We start from the raw sequence: 22,256 nt of genomic DNA on the forward strand, positions 1-22,256 counted from the left end.
ATAATGAAATTTTCTACTGCCAGATTAGCACAAATTTGTTCTGTACTAAAAAAAATTGAGGGATTCAGATACTGTGCATCAGATGCTAGGAAATTTGAAAAAAAAAAGATTGGAAGAAAACATAGAATTTAGTATTAAGAACTATTTTGAATTAAAATGTTCTTATACCACTGGTTTAACTAAATGTTCTAGTACCACTTGTTGGAATTTGCTTCTGGATAACTTTTGTATGTTTTATATGCAGTATTTAGCATTTTCCTCTGCTGCATTGACTTTTTAGTTTTCCTAAAAACTTAAAGGAGCAATGTATGCAGAACTACTCACTCGGGTTCTCAAAGCCAAATAAGCCTATGAGAATGAGAGGGGGGGGGGGGGGCGGGGAATAAACTGTGCAAACTGTGTTTAGATTTGTGGGATTCTTTCAACAGTGTTTCCTTATCATAATTTTAGAGCTCTGGAAAATTTGACCAATATTTTGACTACTGAATGACTAAACAAATACTGAACATTGAGATACTGTAGTTTGGGTTATACAGTAATAATATTGTGGTATGTGTACTACTACCTGTACTTTAAAATATAAATTTCTCTATAATGTTTTATCGGATAGTTTCCTTCTATGATTTTTTTTTTTTTATGTAGCCATATATAATTTCCACAGGAGAACAGATTTGATATTTTGTGCTGTATCCGAGGCTCCGGCAAAGAAGGAACATTAGAGGAAGGCCCGCTACAGAAGCTATTCAAGCATGTGTACGCCCCCACTCTGCTCTCCCGTATTGTTCGACCTATCGTTATGATTGTGTTTGCTGGGTGGCTCTGCTCCAGTATTGCTGTCTTACCAAAGATTGAGATTGGTCTTGACCAAGAGCTTTCCATGCCTGATGACTCTTACCTTCAGAAGTATTTTGAGGTTAGTAATGTGTTATATTATGGTTAGATTCTTTGTCCACTCTATTTTCCAAGTACAATACTGTATGGAGGAATAGACAATGATTATAATGTCTGCTGTTCCTTCATTCTAAATTTTTTCCATCTTTGTCATTTCCTTTAGCTCTTCTTGCTTTAGCTGTACAGTAATTATGAATTTTTCCAGACAAGTTTATATTCGCCTTTTTAATCTGCTTCCATGGTGCAGCAGTACATTATATTTTGTGTAATTGTATTATTAACTTGGTAATTTCTATTGGAAATTTGCTGTAAAGTACACATAATTAGCATGTATTAAACAGTAATAAGTGTGGCATTGTCTTTGTTCATTTAAAGAAAACAGAGTTGACAGGAGACTATATATTTATACGTTCAATATTAAAATCCCTTTTGTCATCTTGTAGATGATTATTTAATTAAAAGCATGATTGAAAGTTTATAATTACTACAGTAAATTTGGGTAAATGTCTCTGGAGTATGGGTGAGATGGGGATGAATATGAACCCGTAGTGGAAGCAGCACTCAACAAAGCAACGAGTGTGGCTAGTGTAGCCGAGCAAGGGAGGAAGCAGTAAGAAAGGTGGCAAGTGAGAGGTGTTGCATTATATAAGGGTAAATGTGCTTGAAAGATTGTACTTGTGGGTGTAAAGTGAAGTATTGGATATTGATTAAAGATAATTTCCAGTATCTGGCAACGTACCTCAGTGTGGGGCCACCTGTGTACTTCGTCCTCAAGGGCGGACTCAACTTCAGCAGCTTCTCGGAACAAAACAAAATCTGTGGCACTGTTGACTGTAATCTAGACAGCCTTGCAACGCAAGTGTACATATCTTCTCTTCTATCTAATAGGTAAGGTGATGACAAGTATTTTTGTTTGAAGTAGGTGATTAATATAAATATTTGATTTGTTCCTTTTGCAGACTATTTAATTGCAATTGTAAATGCCACTATTGCTTTCATAATTGGAAAAATAAAAATGTTCATTCAGGGTACCTAACGAAAGCTTCTGGCATTTAGCATTGTGGACATGACTTCATTTATTCAACCCTCGAAGTGCAGCAATTATCAAAACGGTATTCTCTCCTTATTTTGGCCTGGCTGGTGGTAAAATCTTCTTGTGGCATTCATAAGCATTAAATTGTGATGGTAGCCATGGCCAAACTCCGCTATTACTTTTTCTTACAAAATGTATTAAAGTAAGGAATCTGTGTGCAAAAGTAAATGACTAAAATATATAGTGGAGAACTTTATTGAGTAGGCAAGTGGTATGCTCAAATGATGGGGGACCAAGAGCTGAAATCTGACTCGACCTTTTGTGACCTCCATGATTGATTGGGGAGACTATAGAGCTAATGGAACCATATGGGCAACATTGACATTAAAATACATAGAATGTAAAGTCATAATGTTGACTACAATAGTTAATCATCTGTTAGACTGCAACCCCAGCATCCCATAGGGGTCTTGAGTACTATACTGTATTAGAAAATAGGGCTGTTGCAAAAAAGGTTGGGAACGACTGCATTGGACGATACACACGTGATGAGGACACGTTGAAGGTTAAAACAATTAAAATTTCCAGACTGCATGCTTGTTTATCTCGAGTACTCTTGTGACTAATGCCTCAACTGCACAGCCATGCCTGAACTGCACAGCCAACTGCCTTTAATGAGTTCTATAAAAATTTAGTTTTCATACCTATGCCATCTTAATTTATACTCTATACTAAATAGTGATAAAACTGGCTTTCTTCATAAGATTCTCATACGAAGGTTCAAGAAAGTGGGTGGCTTTTGTAGCGTGCAGATTTGGTTACTTTGGCTAAGCAACTTGTCATAACTAAGGTATCCCATGACTTCTCGGAAATAAGAAAGCATATGGAATGTTAGTATAATTTTATTGCCGTTTTAGCAACTCGATTAATGGGCAAGTTTTCCAAATATTTAGGGCAAGTGTCATTTGCACATACAGAAGATCTTGTTCTATCATAGGCTGTATCACCTTTTTTTTTTTCTTGACTTAGTTCTAGTTATATTTTTCTATTCAGTTCATTACATTATTCTAAATTAAGTGGAGTTAAGCTGTAACATACTTTCTGCAAGAAATTAGACAAAAATATTATTAGTTGCCAGCCAACACTAATTACATTCTACCTATAGCTGATATATTATACTTTATTTCAGAACTTTTATTGCCCAACCAGCATCATCGTGGTTGGATGATTACATGGACTGGTCTCTGTATAACATGCAGCAGGAAAGCATTGATGCCCCGTGTTGTCGTGTCAAGGCTGATGGCTCCTTCTGTCCAGCCACTGAATTTAACCCAAAGTGTCAAAATTGTGACATAAACGTTATGGAGGTAATTTTCTGTTAAGAGTATTATTGATATACCTCCAGCTTTTCATACAGTAGTTGGACACTATTTTATGTTAAAGATAAGAAAACAAATGAAACTGGAAGTCTTTTAGATATTGTGAGGCCTGGTTCTTTGCACTGTTTTGTTTGGTACATTGGATTATCTCTGATAATCTCGCTAGTCTTTGGTCATTTATGCTATAAATGTTGTAAATGGGATCAAAAATGGTTTAATAAGGTTTTAGTAAAATTTGTAATACAGTATGAATTGAAATGAATATAAATACACCTATACTGAAGTTGTCAAGGTATTAACACATTTGGAAGATAACCAAAATATATCAAGCACTGAAATTTTGGCATGGTCCAAGAAATGAGGCCACCTTGGTGCCAGGAACCTGTGAGGTACTGACCATACCTTGAGACTTTTCACTTGTATGTTCTTGTACATTATAGTATAAACTTGGAGCCAAATACCTTGTAGGGTGAAGAAATTGTCAAAATACCACCCTGCAGCAAACTGTTGTTCGTTTCACTCTGTACTGTGGGTCTGCCTTGGCTGCAGTACTTGTCACACCTCTGTGGTGACGTCATCAAATGTTAGTGAAAACCTCAAACATCAAGATAAAGTTTCTCACAAATATATTGAGAGATCCAGTTTATCTCGCAATATATTGATAAGGTATACATTAATGAAAAGTTTTTTTTTCTATATACTATATGTAGAATTTATGAACACAGGTTGAGTATTTTGATTGGTATGGATCAAATGGAAAACCTTGAATAAATCGGGTGTGACCTATAGTTTACTCCTCGGTTTCAACTAATTTTACTGTCCCCATAGGATGGAATGCGACCTGATCCGGCTTCTTTTATGCAGTATCTACCATTTTTCCTAGAAGATATACCCTCGGAGCTGTGCCCCAAGGCCGGCCATGCTGCATATGGCCAAGCTGTTAACATTGTCACAGATGGTCAAAATAAGGTAACTTTATGCAGGCGATGAGTCACAATAACATGGCTGAAGTATGTTGACCAGACCACACACTAGAAGGTGAAGGGACGACGACGTTTCGGTCCGTCCTGGACCATTCACAATCGACTTGAGAATGGTCCAGGACAGACCGAAACGTCGTCGTCCCTTCAACTTCTAGTATGTGCTTTGGTCAACAAGGTAACTTTGTGCAATATTTTTCTTAAGCAGCTCTGATGTCTTTAAGCAGTCCTATATCAAGCTTAATTTAAAAAAAGAAATATAGATTTATCTTACATTTTTTTTTTTTTTTAATTAATTTATTTCAGTTTTCATGACACTTGAACTAGTGAAGCCAACAATGGGATCTTGGCACCATGTTAGACAACTATGTGGAACTTTATCTTTCACTTGTGGCTAGATTGCGAGCTGCTTCCTTAAATCCGTGTTCTCGCCTAGTTATGCTTACGGGGGTTGAGCTTCAGCTCTTTGTGCCAGACTGTGGTATTTGTAGTCATGCACCATCCTTATATTTTAATGTCGCTACTTTTGAAGTAACATTCAAAATTGTGGTATTGAATTTGACAGTTATTTAATCAATAGGAACAACAAATTATCATAATTATCATGTCGCAAGTTTTTTGTTTTTTTTAATTTTTCTCGTCACTTTGTAATCTTAGACGAGTGTTGGAGCAAGTTACTTCATGACGTACCACACCATTCTGAAGACGTCAAGTGACTATTACATGGCGCTAGAATGGTCAAGAAACATTACCAAGAACATCACGGCAGCGATAAACACGGGCTTGAAGGAGCCTCTGTATGAAGTGTTCCCTTATAGGTAAAATTGTCTTAATGTGCAGTATTTGCATGATTTCTCTTTCCACTTAAGTGTCTTCTAGGTTCGTTTATTTAATGAAGTATTTCACTGTCCTTAAGGTTCTAGTATCTACTAGTCATAATTAGGTGGAACAATTAAAACTTTATAGATTAATAATTTATATACAGGTAGTGTAATAGGATCCTAGACAAAAGTTAAATGCAATATAGAGCCCAAATTTAGCCAGGCCTGCAAAAGGAAAGACAGGTTCGTATGGCTCTTGACTATTGAAGGAATAAAGGAAGAAAAGTGCTGAAAGTTCTTAACAAAGGAAAAAGTGATGTACCAGGATTGTGGGATAATAATGAAAGCAAATGAAGATGGAATTAATGTTCAAAGAACATGTGTGAAATAGAGTAAGGCAGGAATATTCCTACTAATGAATAGTGGCATGGAGCAATGAGTAACATTTTTTACTGCAGTTAGCTACTTTCCTTTTGTTAAATTAAAGTTTGTAATGCTAGCAATTGTGATTGAAGTGCTCCGTGTAATTATCTCTTGAGGTTATCTTAGAGATGATTTAGAGGTTTTTTTAGTGTCCCCGCGGCCCGGTCCTCGACCAGGCCTCCACCCCCAGGAAGCAGCCTGTGACAGCTGACTAACACCCAGGTACCTATTTTACTGCTAGGTAACAGGGGCATAGGGTAACAGGTAACAGGGAGCATGATGGAAATAAGAATTATATATTTTTTGCACAGCTTGGAGAATTGTTACCCAAGAGTTATAAATTAGTTGTGCTAAATGACCTTAATGGTAAAGTGGAGTCCCCGAGAATGAGGGAAACGTCGCAAGAATAAATTACTGACTGCCAACTTAAAGCCTCGTGTGGTGAAAAAAGCTGCTATTAATATGTATTTTAAATAAGAACTTGCATACAATACCTCATAAGTTATGAAATTTAAAGGAAGTGTTAATTAACAATATGCTTGCTGAGATGTGTAATTACCCAAGTTTGTTAGCATGTGTATGAGGAGAGAGCAATGAGGAAAGTGGCTTATAGTTTTGTCTGATCACATGCTCCTGTGTAACATTAGATGAAGTGGTGGAAAGTTTACCTCAAAAAGTATTAGAGGCAAAAGACTATGAAAGTTGTACTTGAGCAAGTACTTGAGTTGAGAAGTTAATGCAGTGGTTGATTAGTATAAAAAGAAGGGTTGGCTACAAGTTGTCATGTGAGAGTGATAACTTGGACATCATAGCAATTTTCTCGTATTGTAAAGTTGCACAAGTACAGTACTTGTATATTTTGTATACTCTATACTGGATTTTGTTAAGGGATAGTGCAGGGTGAAGATTGTGGAGATGAAAGGTTAATACAAGTGCTTATTCAAAGATGGGAACGACTGGACAAGTTGCCTAAACCAAGCTGTCCTGTAACTCAACAGTGCATGAAAAGTATTTATTTTTAATCTGTAATAGTTGCAAAGGGAATGTTCTTATTCTCTTTAAGAGCTTGTCATTATAAGTATAACTAGTCTTAAATATTAAACAATTATTCAACCCTGATCTAAATAGCAAGTGATAATCTCTAATGTAACCGTTTGTTTCCATAGCGTATTTTACGTGTTCTACGAGCAGTACCTGACTATGTGGGAAGACGTCTTGACGTCCCTGGGCATTTCTATTGTGACAGTGCTCTTGGTGAGCATCCTTCTCTCTGGTCTTGATGTGGCATCATCTTTAATAGTAATTACCACCATCATAATGATTCTCATCGACCTTGGGGGACTCATGTACTGGTGGGGGGTGTCCCTCAATGCAGTCTCGCTGGTCAACCTTGTTATGGTAAGTGCAGTGGGGGAATGTTTATTTTATGCCATAGTGTACTTGTCTAGATGGCATGGCATCGTCTATGCCATGCCATCCCCAGTGTTGTTCAAATTCAGAATTTTAAATTTTGTTTTCTTGCCATTCTGTTTTTAATTATGCTATTCATTTCCTGGTACAGTACTTCACAGAATCTGAAAAGGCTCATGTCATTCACGTTTATATTTATTTTTAATCACGGCCGTATTTGCTTTCGTGATTAAATATGTATCTTGGATAGTTGATACAATTGTAGTTTGGGCTCTGAATATTGGTTGCCTCATTCTGTTAAGTACATGAACGTGATTTCAAAAGAAACGAAAAGTTGTAAAATGTGTAAGTATTTGGGTTAGTTGCTAATAACCAGTGAAATCGTGTGTACTAGCAATTAGTGGTTACATAGATAATGGTGTTAAGAGGAGGCCTCAATTTGAGATTTGCAGCAAATGCATACCATTTCTGGCACCAAAGTCAATACAGCGGACCCTTGCTTTAACTAATCGAGTCTGGACTTGTTCCATCAAATGGCATTTGTTAAATTATATTTCAATAATTACTTTTTACAGTTGATGACAATCTTGGCATGTACATGTGTACAAAGAATGCATACTGCAGACAATGTAAGGGGAAATGATAAAACATTGTTTACTTGCCTGTCTAGAGATTAACATTGTCCTCATACCTGATGAAAGTGGAACACGAGTATCATTTTTCTTGATTAAGAGCTGCAGAATGATTTCAAGGAGAACCGAAATATAAGTGAAACAGTGTAAACAGCTGTGAAATGTTTATAATATCGTTTGTGTGTTGTCGTGTAAATCTTGCATCACAGTACGTGAATGTGCTTGCCTTTGTTAAACTGCTAGTAGAGTGCTCAGGGTGGCAAGGAATGTTGGTGAAGGAGATTCCAATATGATGATGATGGGGAATAAAATTCTAAATGAGTAATTATCTGAAGAATGCACCAAACCAGAAAGACTGAAAAACTTTTTAAATTTTCAGGCTGTGGGTATATCGGTGGAGTTTTGTAGTCACATTACTCATGCATTCTCCCTGTCCATGGAGGAAACAAGGCTGCTGAGAGCGAAGGAGGCCCTTGTCACTATGGGCAGCTCGGTAGGTGGTACAGCAGGTTCAAAGTACAGTATTTACATTAATGTAGCAGATCACCACTATCAGATGTTCAAGATATTTAATTATACTTTGGTTAACATTAATTTAATAGTTTTTAATGAATAAAGAATGATTTAATACAGTACATTTGCCTAGTTAACAGTATGATGGTTAAAATTATGCACAACTTTCAGTTCAGATATTAAACATGCTGCTTTTTAGACTAAAAACATTTAGAGCAATTATTGGTAATGCATCTAAAAAGTTTTTTTAACTATCAATTTTTTGAGAAGCATTATTCTTGGATTTCACTAAAATGTTTAGTGCCTTATTGAAAGGTCAACATTAGATTTTGATGCCTTTATACATATATTAAAATAAGAACCTAAATGAATTTGTATTTTGGGATTTATGATTGTTGTTACTTTTAGGTATTATCTGGCATCACATTCACCAAGTTTGGAGGCATCATTGTCTTAGCCTTCGCTCATTCGAAAATCTTCAAAGTGTTCTACTTCCGCATGTATCTTGGCATCGTGTTGTTTGGGGCGGCGCACGGTTTGATATTCCTGCCAGTCATGCTCAGCTTTTGTGGTAAGTACAGCATGATATACTCCACTATATAGTATATATAATATACTATTGAGGGTTTTCAAAATGTTATTTTAGGAGGCTACATCGTTGTATCTTATACTTGTATTAAAGCATTTTCTGAAAGACTGTAGAATGGCATCATATAGCTGTAATGGCATAAAGTAGAGCACATAAATTTGGTGCGATTTAAATATTTTTAAATTTTTGGTCGAGATCGGTAAAAGTCTAAACACATGCTCGCTGTCCTACAACTTGGCTCCTCTAAAGTTATTGTATGATAACTCTTATCATGGCATGATAGACAGAAGAATTAGATATTTTTGTAATGCATTGAACATTTTATGAATCAAGTGAAAGTCAATTCTATTAGGCATGCCATTGAGTTTAGCTGCTGCCTGGAATCTCGGCTTGACTGACCCCTTTGGAAGTCATAGTTCATTATCAATGTGTGCAGTGTGCTACAATACCTACTGGTATCTTTTTCATCTATTGGGCAATGTAGATAAAATACGCTTAGTGGGACCGAGTTATAAGACAGAAATCCTGTTTTAGTAATGCATATTGCTTTAACAAGTGTGTTTATTCCTTGACCTTTCTGATTACCCTTCGTGTTAATAAATTGCATACTATAGCTCCCATTCTGTCATTATGCTAGTGCTGCATGGAATACGTTAATTAAAATGCTACGGTCCTTATAACTACTGTATACCTGCACCAAGTAGTAGTCGTGTAATAGTGTTAAGGTGTACGTTTAAGGGGGTCACATTTGGGTGTCTAGATGGTGCGGACAATCGTCCTAATGCAGGAATTTAAGACTCCTACAATGGTCAAATTAAATTTTCCAAAGTGGTATAAAAGTTCAAATGGGTTGTTTCATGCAGATGGGTGGTATTGTATTCATTTATCTTAAATATGCCATACATAATTGTTTTTAAAATACCTCATTAACTTAGAATGTAATTTTCCTAGTTATAATTACAATACTGTGTTTATATGTGAATATCAAATTTGTGATCCTCATCTTTCAAAGAATATTTAAAGGTAAATATCTTTGATTTTGGTATACAGTATAATATGGTAAAAAGTTGCTCCAGTTTATTAGTTAGTTTTAGCTTGTAATTCTTTTCCTTATTTTATTGCTTCTACTTTACTATGTACTTTTATTTCTAATGGCTCTGTGGCTGTTGTGTGCTGTTTCTTCTGCTGTTGTGTGCTGTTTCCTCTGTTGTTGTGTGCTGTTTTCCCTGCTGTTGTGTGCTGTTTCCTCTGCTGTTGTGTGCTGTTTCCTCTGCTGTTGTGTGCTGTTTTCCCTGCTGTTGTGTGGTTTCCTCTGCTGTTGTGTGCTGTTTTCCCTGCTGTTGTGTGCTGTTTCCTGTGCTGTTTCCTCTGCTGTCGTGTGCTGTTTCCTCTGCTGTCGTGTGCTGTTTCCTCTGCTGTTTTGTGCTGTCATGTACCGTTATCTCTGTTGTTAATTATACTAATGCCAAAAAACCACACTAGGAAAAGTTGCAGAAAGTGTAGGGGACACAAACGGCATTACTGCTACGGGAGGAAAAATAGTGTAAAATAGCAGGCACAGAAATGGTACGAAAATGGCTTGATGTTTTAGTGTAGAAGGGGAAAAAATGAAACTGCTTCAGTTATATCAGACGGAAGACATCAGTGAAGGACCAAGCTTAAAGGCTAAACCGAAAAAAAATGAATGTGGAAGACAAAATTGAATGAAACACTAAAGACAAAGTGGATAAGTTTTATGTTCATAAAGAACTGGGCAAGTATTGCTTTGGGGATAAGGTTGATTTGTGGAACAAATTACCAGGTAACATAATAGCTGTGGGATTACTGGATAGTTTAAAGCACAAGTTAAATGTATATATGAGTTTGATTTAATATAAATAGGGGCTTCCACTTTTGAACTTGCCAATAGACCTTCTGAAGATCCTTAATTCTTGTGTACTAATTTGTCTACATCACTCACTGTTAGTAGTCTATTTTAGTGGTCAAATCTGATGCCAAGAAGGGCTTTGAAGGGCTGGAGTTTTTAAGTGTTACCCTCTAGTCATTATGGGCTGGAGTGAACATGGTTTCCCCCTAGCTGGATAACTGGTTAACTGGATAAGCACCTCCAAAGGATACCTGATCAACCAGGCTGTGACTCATACGTCAGGCTGCGAGCAGCCGCGTCTAACAGCCTGGTTGACCAGTCCAGCAACCAGGAGGCCTGGTCGACGACCGGGCCGCGGGGACACTAAGCCCCGGAAGCACCTCAAGGTAACCTCAAGGTAACCTCAAGGTAGCCTCTTCATGACCCTGCGTGGATATTTGAAAGGTTCTCTGGTGTTGTGAAGAATATCACTCTTCCAAAGGATCTCTGCTTGGGTAGAAACCTAATGAAATCCTTCAGAAGGTTGTGTTTTCATTTATTATGAACTCTTTATTTAATATACATTTTTTGTCAGGAGATGATAGATAATCTCATACTGATATAATAATTTATATAGTGGTTAACAATATTGTACATATTTTGAGTATTATACAAGTTAATTGGTATTTGTGAAGTAATGTTATATATAAAAGATAGAACATTTAAACTTAGAAATTAGTTATAACTATACAGTATTTACTAAGACATTTGATTATATTTCACAGGTCTTGTAGAATATAACCCCTTAAATTTATTCATATTAATTATAATTACTTCTAAAACTTTGAAAGTTATAAAAGTGAATAAAACTATTGTAGTGTCTTAGCTTTTGAGTCTTGGAACGTGTCCAGGATCCTAGACACACTTCAGTTATGTGCCACTATACCTGAAGTGGGGTTACAGGGAATGGCTTCATCTCAGTCTCCTGTAAATACAATCTACATACTGTATACTTAAAGTACATATGTTTGTACATAAACTTAGTTTTGAATTATTCAATACATGCAGATATTTCCATATTTACTGGTACAAGATGTTTCTTGATTATATGAAGCTCTACTGGCTTAATTCATATAAATTACTAATATACAATAATGGCAAAATATCTTCCTAGTAATACTAGCTATATATCAGTAATAACTTTTAAATTTAACTAACCTCTTAATTGGGATTTCCATGTCATAACCGGTTTACACTTAATGGAAAAGTATGTAGCCATGAAACTAGTTTGGCTCCACCCTATAACATGATGCTACATGCCATCCTTTGTGACGAAGAGATGAGATTCAGAGATACAAAAGTCTTGTAACTTTGGACCTTATTTCTACCCCTTTAAACATGCTAAAATAACTTGGCTCAATTTATACATATTCTGTAAATAACATTTGACAGCGTAGTGATTGTTTGATAGTAATTCTAGCTCAAAGATATAGCCATATCCCTTCGTTGAGATTCTGCTGCTTCGAGGCGCTTGCTCCGAGTTTGTTGTTTAAACGTCGAGCCAGTGGGTTACTGACTGGTTTTATAGAAAATGTTTATGCAGTACGGACTGCCATTTTTGTTTCAAATCTTATGTTTTGTGTTGTAAATATACATTATTTATATAGTTATGAAGCATTAAAATGATATAAGCATGTTATGTTACCAAAACAAAAGGAATATTTGTGGATTATTGTATTGTTTGCTGGCAGAGATACTTTTTCATGCTTTTATGAGTTCAAGATATTTCCTAAGATTTTGACTTTAAACACACCAGAAACACTTTCTGATGTTTGTTTAATATAATATGGTTTGAGTATACATTAATAATGTACATTAATAGTAATAGTATACATTAATAATGTGTACTAATGTTTTAATTGAGCATCTAAATCATGTCAACTTTAGCTAACACAATATAAAACAATGCTTGTGGAATGTTCAAGTTGAAGGCCGATGCAACATTGTTTCATCACTGAACTAAAAATTGCAGTACAGTATTTCTGTTTAATTTTACGAAATGGTGGAATTTATTCCAGATTTGGTTATCAATGGTTCATGTTTAGATTAATGGCAAAAGAAGTTCTTGCACTCTGATTGTGATGTATGGTCAGTTTCAAGGAAACTGTTTTGCTCGTTATATAAATTTTACACAATTCAAAACACCAAAATGTGTTGATGTACATCTAGTGGAACTACCATGTTTACATAAAAATATTTTCCTTCGTTAAGAAATGTTTTGCAGAAACTCCGTCAGTGTCTACTTAGCAAAGACTTACTGTGCACTTAATACACACTTAAATGAACTGTTAATATAGTATGACTGCTAATTTATTAAAGATGTTAAAATAAGGTGTTGCTGATTTTTAGTGAAGAATTTATATTTATCAAACATTTGCTATTGAAGAAAAGGCTTGTTGATTTGAGAAAGTTAAGGTGCATGTGTAATGCTTGTAAAATTTCATTTGATATACTGTTCAGTACTGTAAATACATAAGAGTTTGTGGCAAAGAAAATTTCACATTAACCAAGTTATGGTGGTATAATTTAACAAAGGGCTGTAGATTCTGAAAGAGCTTGAAGATATTCTACCATTCTAAAGCTTATTAAAGATTCTAAGATTAGCATCTAATCTAGATGTAACGAGAGCAGTGGTAGGTGTAATTCTAATACATTCAAAACAGGGATGTACTTTTAGCCAGTAGGGTTGTTGGAGCACGACTGGAGAAGATCTTGTCATGTGAAGGGCCATCAATAAGCTAACCACAGTTCAAAATCGTGTGGGGGTGGGGCTTGCTGACGAGACAATGTTACTTGGCTAATGTAAACATTAGTAACGTCAGAAATAAATATTTTAGGTGCCCTTCTCTTCCTAATAGCAAATTGATTAAAGATTTTAGTCTCGAAACTTTTCAGTGTTAAACTGGAAAAAAAGTATTACCTAAATAAATATCTTGGCCTGGATTAGGCAAGACAAAAATTTATTGGGCACTAGAAATGAGTTTAATTATGTAGGTTGTGATGCAGGGTTACCTTTATAGGCTGAGACCCAAAGTTAGGATGCAATGGTCACTGAAAGACACAATGTAACATTCATAACAATGTAACATTCATAATGATACATTCTTGTTCATTAACATTCCTCATTTTCAAGCCTTCAATGGATTAGCTCTTCATGAAGAGTTGTGTGGCATGATGAATAGTTTCTAGTTTTATAGGTAAAGGTGCTAGAAGGATTAAAGCTAATGTTAAGGTTGCAGTCTGACAAGCCAAAAGACAATTTAGGTTTTCTAGTAGTTAATGAGATTGGAATAATACCAAAAAAAAATTAATCATAATTCTGGACATGTCATTTTGGTAGGTGGCATACAGCATTAATGTTTCTCTGGTGCCACTTCTTTACCTCTGAAATGTTTTGTTCCTTCACAAAGTCTCTAATCTCCAAGATGCTCTACCATTTCCTTCCCGATTACTTCAATTGTTTATTATAAATGCTTGTTGGTGACACTGGTGTGTCGTTCAGATCCTCCCATCTGTCTCCTTAAGCATTGTGAATTCATTTGCCTTTTTTTCCCAAAACTTCAAAGATTCTAGTCTATTTATTGAAAATTCTCTAATAGCAATATAGCCCTGCAGTCTGTCAGTAGCCAGGGTGATACCTGGTCTGGCCCTACTGCTCATTACTGCTGTATATAGTTGTGTATTGCATCTTGCAGTTCGTCATCTCTGACCCTTGATATCCGCACCGATATTGGATTGTAGACCTGAAAATATATTGCAGAGTTCTTTACCAACTACTTTGTTACTGTCCATGAGACTGATTCCCAAGTCTGCCTAGCCTGATCACACAGTCTTAGTTTTCCTGTGACCCTGAAACCTACCTGACCTCTAGATTTGCTTTAACATACAAAATCCTAACCCAACTGGATTTGCAGTTTTTGGGGTCATAGTACAACCCTGAAGTCGCCCACCCAACCTACCCAACTGATACATAGAAAACGTGGATTTTTGCGAGCCGCTACTTTTCACAATGTTGCATTTGGTAGATTGGTTACCATAGCGTACCATGAAGACATATTAGTTGAGTGGATGGGTGAGAAAACAGCTTTGGCTGCTCCTTTGCTTATACTATATTTGTCATTTTCAAACTTTTACTCTGTAGGCAGGCCCTTGCCTTGATGTAGTCCCAATGTTTGTAGTTTCTCAATACTAAAATGGTTTAGTATCTTGGTATTTTTCCCTCAATTATGTACAATAATTGAATACTATAATGCAGTGGTCAGTGACTACTAATATGTCACATTCTACTTCAAATCTGCCTCATTTTTATCCTTGTTAAACCATGCTCAATCCATTACAAAAGTTATCCTCTTCTCAATTATATTTTTGCAGTACTGTACTGTAAATGCATATCAGTTGCCTTGAACAACAAATTAGGGCCTCCTGCCTGCCTGTATATAGGTTCATGTTTGTAGTTTTCCTGGTTTCCAGGAGCTACTTACATTTTGATGCTGCTTTATATTCTCTAGTAAGTGAGCTGTGTACTATCCCTGGTGCCTCTTGTGTATCCAGGGTAATATCTGGTCTTTTCCTACTGTCATGCTTGTCTAATTCCACAAGATGAGAGAGTAAGGATTAGTACGCATTGCACACACGTGGTGGGGAATCTGGTGGAATCTTAAAGGATGGCTGAATGCCATAATTATATTGTAAACTAATAGGAAGTACTTTGGTCATGTGAAATTGTAGTCACAGCTGTTGTGCATTCACTAGTTTTTAAATGGGTTAGGTGTTTTTCTTTTGTTTTGTTTTATCCGTACAGTTTTTCCTTCTCCTGTATAGCTCCTTTTCTTTCCTGTGCTGATGCCTCTGCTCCCCTGGGTATGGGGGAGGGACTTGATATTAATGATAAAGTCAATATCAATATTTATTATGGCTTGGTTTATACATGGATATGACTGATATATTGTTTAATTTTAATTTATTTACAAAAATTTCATGTTTGATTTGTAGACTTTATCCCCTTTAAAATTTACCATTTTGTTTGTTAAGGGAGCAAAGTTTTAAGTATTTATTTTATCTAATTATTTTTTTTCCTTTTAACTGGTTTAAATAACTAAAAGAATAAATGGATAATACAGTACAGTAGTTCAGTAGTTCAATTATTGCTTTCTCCAATTAAAATCCATTTGCTCCTTAGCACAAAGGCCTCAAGGTTTGCTTATAACATTAATTCCATTGGTTGCACAGTAAGCTTTAAACTTTATATTTTGAGTGTCCCCCCCACCCCAGGCTCGGCAGCCAATCGTGCGCGACGACAGAAGAAGGCAGAGTTGGAAATTGAACATCACGAGCAGGAGCGCCGTTGGGTCAAGAAAGCACCGGCAGGAATTTAGCTCTATGCCCAGGAACTGCTTTAATTTAGCCCTGAATTGGTGTAAGAAAACTGGGACCACTGCTCATTGTTTTTTTTTTTTTGTTTTTTTGCCTGGGTGACCGGCACACGCCAACCTTTCGGGATCAATGGCGCACGCACACACATGGGATCAATGGCAAATACATGGGTCAATGGTACATACATGGGTCAATGGCACGCACACATGGCGCTTTTCTTAGATGCAAGACATATCAATAATTAGAAATTTGGCATTCCTTGACTGTTGCTTCAGTTCTTGGGTTGCTTTCACAATCTTGTCTTTGGCTCTAAATAGATGTTTCACTTAAAAAAATAAATGGCCCAAAAAATAGCTGCTGTATTTTTTCTGTAAATATACATTGCTTTTCGTTGATTTTTCTTGTGCTATATAATTTTGTTGCAGGTTTTTGTTTCATTCCATTTCATTTAAATTTGTTGGATTTATTAAATAGAATATTTTCTTTCACATTTTAGTACAGCACCAAAGTTGGTGTTCTTGTCTGTGCAATGTCATAGATGAGCCAAGCTGCAACTCAAGAAAATGGCATTGAACGTACACAGGTGGTGACAGAGGATAGGTCTGAATGGAAGCAATTGATTGGGAGGAAATGAATGCAACTTGTTAGTGACAGTTCATATGGAGAACATCACTTGAAGAAAACATGCACAGCATATTATGGTGGTATTCCTTTTTGTGGTGATTTGAGAGGGCAATAGGAAAACTGGGTATTGCTTCCAAATACTGTACCTTCAACTTCTAAAATACTCTTCCATCCTCTCCTGGCATTATTCTTTCCTTACTCCATGGTAGCATTGAAAAAGTGTGATGATAGTGTAGATCAGAGTTATAGTTGTTGACCTTAATTATTAGATTTTCATGTGTATTGAAAAGGAATGAAAATATGGATGTTGATGGTAGGATTCCCTGAAATCCAGAAATATGCCAAACTTTTAAGGAATATTTTGAAGAGCTGGAAAATGTATTAATATCCTTGGTGGAGTATCCCAGTTCATTGCCATATCCCTTCCAAGTTATAATTCCGTTGCCTTAGCTTATCCTTCATTCTCCAGCATCTTGATGCATTTACCAGCTGTGTTCAACATTAGCATAATGTAAGGTTGATTAGGTGGTGATACTATGGATTTTATTGAGTAGTGTTTAATCTTACCCTATGGATTGTTGTGTATAATGGACGTGTGCTGTCATGTGTGTGCACAAGCTCTGCCAAATTATGGTATTATTAGTCTTGCCTTCCATTGTTAGTATGTACCATGGCAATATTGTTACCCCATCTATGTTGGGGAATTTATCTTTACATAAAGAAAAGGATACTTTCTTTAGAAAACAGTTGTTGGTACTATATTCTTCAGAATTGAAGAATGGAAGGGCAAAGTGGTCCTACACCTAACCTCCTAACTACAGAAACGCAGAAATTACTTTAATTAACGTGATACAGTATATATCACTGTCATAGGTTCACACCCACCTATAGTCCTAGTGGATTTTCACATTGATATACAGTATATATTTACCCATATCTCGTTAATGTAATTCGTGTACGTTTCTGAAGTTGGGATGCAAGGTGTGGGACTATGTTGCCCCTCCACCCGAGTGCTTTTGGGTTATACGTAAAAACTTGGACTGGCTTCAGTAGTGCCTCCAGATTACCTGTGATTTCAGTAGGAATCCAGTTGTATGACTTTAACAAGCCACGGTGGTCTAGTGGTAGAGTACGCGACTGGCAATGCCGGGGTCGTAGGTTCGCGCCCACCTGTACTGGTAGTCCTAGTGGATTTTCTCAAACACATTAACTGTATTATGAAAACTATAATTTAGTAAAAAATACATAATTTTTTTTTTTTGGGGGGGGGGAGGGTGTTAAAAAATTGAGGTACACCAGTGTAGGAAAGTGTTGTTGTGTACTACTGTTTAGGCATTGAACAATGGATCTATGCTTAAGGCTGTGATTTGAGATGTTGACACTTGTAAACAATTTATTGAAATGTGTAAAAATTATTTGCACAGATTGACATGGTTTGAACTCTGGTGTAGAGGTCGTATGTTACAGTCTGCGATTATTTTTCAAAATTTTATTTGTAAAATGCATGTGGGCTTACTGACATTATGCATAATAAAAATGTAACAATTGTTAAATGCTTTGTTTTTTACAATTGTAAAAACATTTTTACAATCGCTAAAACATTTTTACAATTGCTAAAATATTTACTACACACTGATAACTCATTTGGCCAAGCTGTACTATTGTATGTGTAGCAGTTTGCATTGTAAGTTATTAGTGCTGAACTTAGTATATAGATTTTTTTTTTATACTCATTTTCAATAGTCCAGCCATGAGACTAATAACCGAAATGTTACAAAGTTATACGTTGTGTACATTATACACAACTTTTGCCTAAACCAAAGGTGATCTTTTCTTTGAGTTAGGAATGTAACTTTGAGGTTATTAATACTTAATTACTCAATGGTTGGTTCATTGAAGGAATGAAACTATTTGGAGTAACAATTAACAGGTTGGTGTAAGGTATGTTTGTGTACATAGATGGTGGTGAGGGTAGCTTAATGTAATTGGTGTTCTTACATTTTCCTGAAAGAAAATACTGTATTTCCATAGTTATTTTTTTTTTTTGTGCCTTTGCCTTTTACTGTACAGTGTGTGTATACAGGCACTGAGTTACAGAATTTTCTTTCACTATTTGGGATTAAAGGTGATTAACTTCTTTTATTAATTTAAAATTAGTGTAGATTGACAGCTGCACTAACCACCAGATTCAAGTATTAATTTTACCATTAAATAGTGTTATGAAAGCCTTGTACAAGGTCAAGTGTAATACTGTAAATGTAAATACAAAATCTGATTAATTAATACCATTTTCAGTATTACATATTTTCAATATTAAAGTATTTTAATATAATTTGAATGTGGCATTTAAGAGTGATTTAGTTATTTCCTCTATCCTTTTGCCGATAGTATTTATTTTTTCATAAATAGCCATGTTATGTTTTGTCACGCACTAAAGATATCAATATTTAAATATTTTTTTAACATGAGTTGCAGTGAAATTAATTTGCTTTTTTATTCCTCAGGGCCAAGGTCAAATAGGTGCCGTATACAGAAGCGTCAATGGAGTCGTATTGCTGAAAGCTTCCATGGATCCATGTCCATGAACGAGGAAGTGCCCGACCTTCCCCAACCAGTCAATGTTTCTGTTGTAGACACTCACATCGTACAGCCCGATATCATTCCCAGCTATGGTGGTACAGACAATGAGGCGTTCGCATGATTGGTTCGGTGTATGTTTAGGTACAATTGTACATATAGTATAGGTGCAGTGTTTTGTATGTGGCATAAACCTATTGGATCTGACATATTTTAGTTACCTTTGATGATCTTGGTGAACAGTTGCAAAGGATTATAGAGAAACAACTTTTTTATCAATTTGAAAATATGGAATTTGGAAGAAAAGTAATTCAGTGTTTTCTCTAAGCACTTTGAAAATTATTACCATTATGCAAATGAAAACTATAAATGTCTCCAGTAATACCTAGTTGTATTAACATAGCATGTGATATTCTGTTGAATAACTTGCACATACCAGCCAGGCTGTTGTTAAATGTGGTCTGGTTGTGCACTGTCTGGCATAGTTTAGTAGTGTTAATCATTTTATAATTACCAATAAAAGAAGCATGCTCTTGATAATAAGAAAAGTAAGGTTTTCAAAGATAGGAATGACATGTACAGGAGGGATGATCATTAGTCAAGACAGGATTATAAACAAATAACCATGAAAAGTTTTTTAACTGCCAGATGAAATATTGCTTCCGTGATGGAGCAAGCCTGTTGATACCGAGTCTGGTAACGCCAGTTAAACAATCCCTCAAGACCTCCAGATAGTACCTTTGCGTTACTTGACAAATTCATCTCGGGTGTAGATGCTGTTGTGTGAAGTCTTCCGAAGACTGTTGTACTTGGTACTGTCCAATGTGCTCCCTGGATAACCTAACCAAGTTAGTGCACATTCCCACAATTGTGCGCTAGATGTGGTTGGTTCCACATCTGCCTACATTTTCTGCTAATATTTCACCATTCTTAAATTTGCTTAATGGTATATGAAGATGGCATAAGCCACTGTATAGTTGTTGCTACAATTAACACTTGATAGGGAAAATGTTAAAACTACAGTAATTTGAGTTTTACTGTTTATCCTGATCTTTTGTCTTGATACATAAAAATCCAAAGAGTTTAATCTTTGGGAGGTTTAAAATCTCATTCCTCCTAATAATATAGGTTTTTGCAAACTGAGGACTTTTTAAATTAATCACTTGAACAGGAATACATTGTATATTAATGTTTAACAAGGAAAGAATTGTGTGGGGGCAGTCAATGGCATGTTAAACTTATTTGGCAATGGACTTTTCAACGACAACTAATCAGTCTTTTGCATGCTGTCAATACCCAGGTGAAGGTAAATGCTATTTATCAGACTATTTTTGTATTATAACTTGTATTGCCAAAACTTTATTTGTATTTGTATAGTTGAATACTCAGTCTCAATGCTCTGCAGCATGTGTGTAGACCATTAGGATTTATTTAAGCTAGTAATGTCAGAATGAAGGTAAATTACACATGTGTAAAGGGTAACTGATTTAAGGGCTGCTTGTTATGAGCGAATGTGCCAATGTTAAAAGATAAAAATCACAAAGGGCAAATGGCCAATAACAAAATTACAAACTAGCCGAATTGCTTAGTACAGTAATTTCATTAGAAAATAACATGTGCCGAAAAGTACTGTGTTGGTTTTGCAATACAGTAACCCCCATCCTTATATAAAAAAAACCTTGCTGAGCTTTCCTACATGTGACTTTGTATGGCATGAAAAGTTTCTGCTTGGTTTAGGCATTCTTGCTTTTATTATCAGTGTTTGTGGCTAAGTATTAGCGTTCCAGCAAGACTTGTGATTTTTATTCGCAGTTTTCTAGCATGTGGAATATTATGTTTGACCAAAGATGGGTGAATGTATTTTTATTAGTTAGTAGGTATGTATCCCCAGAACAGATGAAAAATCAAAGTTGAGACAAGTGAAGAGAGGGTTATTCAAGCTGATGAAAGGGAGAAAAAGTGAGTGTGAGTGAAAGTGTGAGAGAGAAACGGTGATTGCACTGTATAGTGATGTGGCATTTTCTAGTGGCTGTGGCACTGGAGAGGGAGAGGCTGTGGCACTTTTCCTTTGATAGTAGAGAAATGTACCAAATGTTTGCGTGATCTCCATAAGAAGCAAGTTGTTTATTAAAAGTTAATTGTTGATTTCTTGGTCTAGGCACCGAAATGAAATTTGTTTGGCCAGACGGAGCCTCTTCTGTGTTTACTTATAAAATTTATTTCTAATCTTAAACTTCCTTATTTCGTCAATGTTAAAATTTATGTAGATTTCCTAGCTTAGTATGTTATGAGGTCTTGGCCCATTTATTTATATACAGTAAAGTATATATAACATTAGCTCCATTTCAATGTTTGAACTTGCTCTGAAATTTTTTCTTGTTAAGTTTATGGTAGAAAGTATTCAGGTTTAGCTTTATCTCGGATTACATGTGAAAAGATAATAAATATTTACATTGCCAGAGTGTCGGTATATTGTGAAGTTTAGTTAAGAATGTTTCTCAACATAAAAATGTGAAAATAATTGGGAGCAATGCAGTGACCAGAATCAGCATTGTAGTGACTCCCAGACACTTGCTTCCTAGTAGTTCTCTCATTGATATATCACGCCATTGATTTCTGTGTCCTAAAGGAGAGGTGTATGGTGGGGAACACTATTACCCACAGCCATAGGTGGGTGATTTGTAAAAAAAAAAAAAAAAAAAAAAAAAAAAAAAAAACTGGTTTTCAGGGGCTTCAGACCTTCCCCCCCCCCCCCTCCCCTTTCCCCCTGTGATTTCAGTACACTTCTGGATTGAATAACTTATTGTATTGTGGCCAACTTGGTTAAGACGAGCGTCTGGGAGTCGCTAGCATGCTGATTCAAGTCACTGTATTGTCCCCAATTATTTTGTTGTTGATTTATTATGCCATTGTGATACTTTTGTGTTAGAAATATGTATTTTATTAAAATGTGATGTCACTCGAGATCTAGGCAGTATTTCTGCTACTAGTGATAACCGTCATTATTTATCACTTTACACTTTAGTTTTGGTTGATATTGATGTATGGAAGTCATTGAAGCGTGAATATCTGCAAGCTTTCTCATTGCATGCAATTTATGATATT

The 22,256-nt window shown here is 35.8% G+C and overlaps 1 protein-coding gene across 2 annotated transcripts in view; it reads left to right on the top strand.

The window, feature by feature from the left end:
- The window catches only part of LOC123757151 (Niemann-Pick type C-1a), an 84,880-nt gene that overhangs the window by 62,507 nt on the left and 117 nt on the right, over positions 1–22,256 (top strand). The window contains exons 15-24 of one of the 2 annotated variants that reach the window (XM_045740600.2): positions 662–913; positions 1,616–1,779; positions 3,114–3,291; positions 4,132–4,272; positions 4,941–5,101; positions 6,694–6,925; positions 7,949–8,062; positions 8,491–8,653; positions 15,849–15,993; positions 19,079–19,355. In XM_045740600.2, coding sequence (XP_045596556.1) covers positions 662–913; positions 1,616–1,779; positions 3,114–3,291; positions 4,132–4,272; positions 4,941–5,101; positions 6,694–6,925; positions 7,949–8,062; positions 8,491–8,653; positions 15,849–15,952 — 1,509 coding nt within the window. In that variant the 3' untranslated portion in view covers positions 15,953–15,993; positions 19,079–19,355. Of the gene's footprint in view, positions 1–661; positions 914–1,615; positions 1,780–3,113; positions 3,292–4,131; positions 4,273–4,940; positions 5,102–6,693; positions 6,926–7,948; positions 8,063–8,490; positions 8,654–15,848; positions 15,994–19,078 lie in introns of both variants that reach the window. The other variant, XM_045740599.2, reaches the window with a different exon arrangement.

The sequence above is a fragment of the Procambarus clarkii genome, chromosome 13 (genome assembly GCF_040958095.1).
Source record: "Procambarus clarkii isolate CNS0578487 chromosome 13, FALCON_Pclarkii_2.0, whole genome shotgun sequence".
In the NCBI taxonomy this organism is placed as follows: domain Eukaryota; kingdom Metazoa; phylum Arthropoda; class Malacostraca; order Decapoda; family Cambaridae; genus Procambarus; species Procambarus clarkii.